General features: G+C 46.3%; 1 protein-coding gene across 1 annotated transcript; it reads right to left on the reverse strand.

The window, feature by feature from the left end:
- Positions 1–1236: 1236 nt before the first annotated feature.
- Positions 1237–4249, reverse strand: LOC122922543 (E3 ubiquitin-protein ligase Mdm2-like; the record flags this gene model as incomplete). The annotated part of the gene is made up of 3 exons (XM_044273179.1): positions 1237–1776; positions 3883–3957; positions 4127–4249. Coding segments are annotated over 3 exons (717 nt in total), but the record flags the coding sequence as incomplete, so codon positions are not given.
- Between the last annotated feature and the right edge of the window lie 1101 nt (positions 4250–5350).

Here is a 5350-nt window from a genome sequence, read left to right on the forward strand (position 1 = left end):
CAAACGACTTCCTGCTGTTTAGGTCCTCCTGCCCCTACTGACGGATTTGGAGCTTCTTTCTATTAGAAATACCTTGGCAGTACCCAAATAATTCCAACAGTCACGTTACTGATGACTAGACAAATGAGTATTTGGTCCAAGGATGATTGTTGCATGATCCTATTGGAGTCAACAGCGCACATACTGCTAGGACGCAATCTAAATACGGATTCCTAGCAGCACGAAAGCCAGGAGTACATAAGATTTAGGAGAAGGCACGGCATGCCATAAGGGGGATAACCTTTCAACAGATTTTATACTGACCTCGTGTGACAGGTCCCTGCTAGGGAACTTCAAATGCCCATCTAATACACTGTAGGCTAGGGCTTACCACACCTAGAACTCTCTATGGAGGTCTTCACTGTCTGACTGCCACACTGATGGAATTGACTCCTTAAAGGGATCCTGTCACCTGGATTTGGGGTACAGAGCTGAGGACATGGGCTGCTAGATCGCTGCTAGCACATCCGCAATATCCATTCCCCGTAGCTCTGTGTGCTTTTATTGTGTCCAAAAAAGAAGATTATATCTATGTAAATGAGGCAAGTAAGACGCCCCAGGAGCTGTTACTAACGTTTCCGAAGCCCAGCCACACGCACTGAAGGAGCCTAGCACCGCTCTGCATACTCCGAATCTCCTCCTTCCTCCCCGACATCACAAAGCTAGTGCGCCGTAATCTCGCAATGCGTGAGCTAGCGCATGCGCAGTGTCGGCATAGTGTTGCTTCCCTGTGCTGGCATCAGCCTCAGGGAATGAACTGCGCATGCGCTAGCTCGCACATCGCAAGATTACAGCGCTCTAGGTTTGTGACATTGGGGAGCAAGGAGGAGATTCGGACGGTGCTGGACTCCTTCACAGTGGGCGTGGCTGGGCTCAGAGTCCGAGAACGCTGGACTCATCTCTGAAGCATGGAGGAGACAGGACTCATCTAAGGGTCATTTACATATCTATTCAATCGGTTTTTGACACAATAAAAGCACATAGAGCTATAGGGACTGGGTATTACGGATGTGCTAGCGGTGATCTAGCAACCCATGTCCTCAGCTCTATACCCAAAATCCAGGTGACAGGTTCCCTTTAAATTTAAAGTAAGCGGTCCACTTAAAAATAACCTGCATAAACTGGCTCTAACAGTCCCTCCTCTACCAGTCATATATTCTAGAGTCCAATGTTTTGGTCTTGCATCTTCATGCTATGTTTATTCATCTGTCCTGCCTTCTAGCTGACATAGGTTAATACGATCATTTGAATTGGTTGTCTGCATACAGGGCAAGGCTTGTTCCTCTTCTGAAGCTTTTTCGCGCATGTATAACATGCCATGAGATGCCCTGTTCTGCCATGGACAATGCAGCCATTCTTCAGCCTGGTCTGGCAGATTACGCAAGGTCCAACACTAGAGAGTGGAAGGCTCCCTTCTAAACTTTCCTGGTGAGCTTGGTCACCATCTCTGTACTCCTCCTGACTACAAGATGTGGAGGGCTGAGAAAAGCTCTGGATTCCCTCATCATCTTTTCTTGCGAGAACTGAATCTTGCATATCTGTCAGTTTTGGCTTTTTGCCATCTAGGACATCAATGCCCACATCTTCCAGGGAATCTTCAATCCCTTTTCTTTTCAAGGGGAAATTCTTCTCTTCACTTTGGTCTGGGAGACAGTCTTTACGAAGAGACCTACATCTTTTACAGTATCTTGGAATAGTAGGATTCATCTCATCACACTGTGAACACTTCCAGTAATCCTGTAATGAGATTTCAAAAAACATTAAAGGGGTTTTCAGACATTTTTATACTGATGACTAGGGATGAGCGAATCAACTTCAGCTGAAACATCCAAAGTCTATTCACATAAAACTTCATTTCAATACTGTACGCAGCAAGAGCAATAACTTCATAAATTGACTTCTACTGTAAGAAAAAAAAAAAACTTCCCAAACTCAGGTTCAGTTCCAAGGTACCACTTGTGGGATGGAGGTCCTATCAGTGACTGACAGCCTTCCCTCTATGCGGAGGAGGTCCTATCAGTGACTGACAGCCTTCCCTCTATGAGGAGGAGGTCCTATCAGTGACTGACAGCCTTCCCTCTATGAGGAGGAGGTCCTATCAGTGACTGACAGCCTTCCCTCTATGATGAGGAGGTCCTATCAGTGACTGACAGCCTTCCCTCTATGAGGAGGAGGTCCTATCAGTGACTGACAGCCTTCCCTCTATGAGGAGGAGGTCCTATCAGTGACTGACAGCCTTCCCTCTATGAGGAGGAGGTCCTATCAGTGACTGACAGCCTTCCCTCTATGAGGAGGAGGAGGTCCTATCAGTGACTGACAGCCTTCCCTCTATGAGGAGGAGGTCCTATCAGTGACTGACAGCCTTCCCTCTATGAGGAGGAGGTCCTATCAGTGACTGACAGCCTTCCCTCTATGAGGAGGAGGTCCTATCAGTGACTGACAGCCTTCCCTCTATGAGGAGGAGGTCCTATCAGTGACTGACAGCCTTCCCTCTATGAGGAGGAGGTCCTATCAGTGACTGACAGCCTTCCCTCTATGAGGAGAAGGTCCTATCAGTGACTGACAGCCTTCCCTCTATGAGGAGGAGGTCCTATCAGTGACTGACAGCCTTCCCTCTATGAGGAGGAGGTCCTATCAGTGATTGACAGTCTTCCCTCTATGAGGAGGAGGTCTTATCAGTGACTGACAGCCTTCTCTCTATGAGGAGGAGGTCCTATCAGTGACTGACAGCCTTCCCTCTATGAGAAGAAGGTCCTATCAGTGACTGACAGCCTTCCCTCTATGAGGAGGAGGTCCTATCAGTGACTGACAGCCTTCCCTCTATGAGAAGGAGGTCCTATCAGTGACTGACAGCCTTCCCTCTATGAGGAGGAGGAGGTCGTATCAGTGACTGACAGCCTTCCCTCTATGAGGAGGAGGTCGTATCAGTGACTGACAGCCTTCCCTCTATGAGGAGGAGGTCCTATCAGTGACTGACAGCCTTCCCTCTATGAGGAGGAGGTCCTAGCAGTGACTGACAGCCTTCCCTCTATGAGGGGGAGGTCCTATCAGTGACTGACAGCCTTCCCTCTATGAGGAGGAGGTCCTATCAGTGACTGACAGACTTCCCTCTATGAGGAGGAGGTCCTATCAGTGACTGACAGCCTTCCCTCTATGAGGAGGAGGTCCTATCAGTGACTGACAGCCTTCCCTCTATGAGGAGGAGGTCCTATCAGTGACTGACAGCCTTCCCTCTATGAGGAGGAGGTCCTATCAGTGACTGACAGCCTTCCCTCTATGAGGAGGAGGTCCTATCAGTGACTGACAGCCTTCCCTCTATGAGGAGGAGGTCCTATCAGTGACTGACAGCCTTCCCTCTATGAGGAGGAGGTCCTATCAGTGACTGACAGCCTTCCCTCTATGAGGAGGAGGTCCTATCAGTGACTGACAGCCTTCCCTCTATGAGGAGGAGGTCCTATCAGCTATGTAACATCCCCCCCAACAAAAAAAATATCATTCAAAAAAATGATACAAACATGAAGTGGACATATGGGGAATGTAAAGTCATCACAATTTTTGGGGGTATTACTATGTATTACAGAAGTAGAGAAACTGAAACTTTGAAATTTGCAAAACTTTTTGGACCCAATTTTAGCAGTGTCATGAAGTACAATATGTGACGAGAAAACAATCTCAGAACGGCCTGGGTAAGTAAAAGCATTTTAAAGTTATCAGCACTTAAAGTGACACTGGTCAGATTTGCAAAAAATGGCCAAGTCCTTACGGTGAAATAGGCAGAGCCCTTAAGGGGTTAATATCAGATTCCATCTTTCTTCTGTGTAAGCTCAGCAAGGTCATACTTACAGCTTCAGAAATCTCCATCTCCTCGTCCAAAGAGTCTCCTGATTCTTCATCTTGGTACATAGTCACCTGGTAAACCTGAGGCCCGAGAAGACAATGAGAAGGTAAAAGTATTGATAGAAGGCAGATTGTAAAGCAACACTAGAGTGAGGTCACACTAAACTGTAGCCAATAGCTCCCTCCAGGCACCAGTGCAAATCTAGGTTCTGCATGGTGCCAGTGACATCCATGCTTCTAACAGTCTTACCTCATTATCCATGTCATTTGACAGACTTTCTTCTCCTCCACTAGGACTATAATCTTCGGAATATACAGACGCCACCTCAAACTCAACACTGAACTGATCAGAGACAGAACCTGCCTCATGGTCCTAAAGGGAACAGGAAAAAAAAGATCCAACAGGATTAAGACTTCCTACGATGCCAGTCAAGGGCACCCGTCATCAGTTCTGTGCTGTCCTCACCAGTGTTGTGCATTTTCATACATATACAATATTATCTAATGACATTATAACCAAAATGAATGCTCATCTCATTGACTTTAAGAATAAAATCAGCCTGAACCAAAGTTCTATTATGTGGCTGAGGAAGCCAAGAGGAGTTCATGGCAAATTCAGTTTATATAAAAATAATTGTGAACATGAACGGACATTGTATTTAAAAGTTATTACTGAAGATATGGGATTATCTATGGGGAGTAAACTAGCTTCCCCAGACATGTCTGTCTGAAGGGAACAAGGTTGTTTCATGGATAAGCCATGACGTGATAAGGATTCCCATCCTTGAGGCACACCTGCTGTATGAGGTTCAATTTATATATTGATAATTATATTATATATAGCTCTGTATGGCATATTTACATTACAACATATTTGAATCAATAATTCATATAATGTGTTATCGATGTGTAACAATGTATCGATTTATATATGTTATACCATGTATTTATCATTTAGAAGGTATTGTAGAAGGTACAGAAACATTGAAGTAAGTTTATGTTAATTGGATTTCTGAGAAGAGTAGGGCTGCAACGATTAATCGATTATATTCGATAACTGGATTCGTTGCCGACGAATCCAGTTATCGAATAATCGCCGATTCGTTGCTATGCGGGCGGGCGGGCGCTGCATCTTTATTTTACCTCTTTACAATGACGCTCCTGTAACAGCCAGGCAGAGCGGACGGCGGCGTAACGTCACTCACTCACGTGACACGCCTGCTCCGCCTCCTTCATTCATGAAGTGGGCGGAGCAGGTGCGTCACGTGATTGAGTGACGTTACGCCGCCGTCCGCTCTGCCTGGCTGTTACAGGAGCGTCATTGTAAAAAGGTAAAATAAAGATGCAGTGATTAGTCCGACTTATAAGCATCGGGGCTGGGGCTGTTATGGGGAGGGGGGAGGATCTGTCTATGGCACTGCTATGGGGAGGGGGGTCTGTGTATAGCACTGCTATGGGGAGGGGGGAGGATCTG

This window comes from Bufo gargarizans, unplaced genomic scaffold (assembly GCF_014858855.1).
Source record: "Bufo gargarizans isolate SCDJY-AF-19 unplaced genomic scaffold, ASM1485885v1 fragScaff_scaffold_444_pilon, whole genome shotgun sequence".
NCBI classification, from domain to species: Eukaryota; Metazoa; Chordata; class Amphibia; order Anura; family Bufonidae; genus Bufo; species Bufo gargarizans.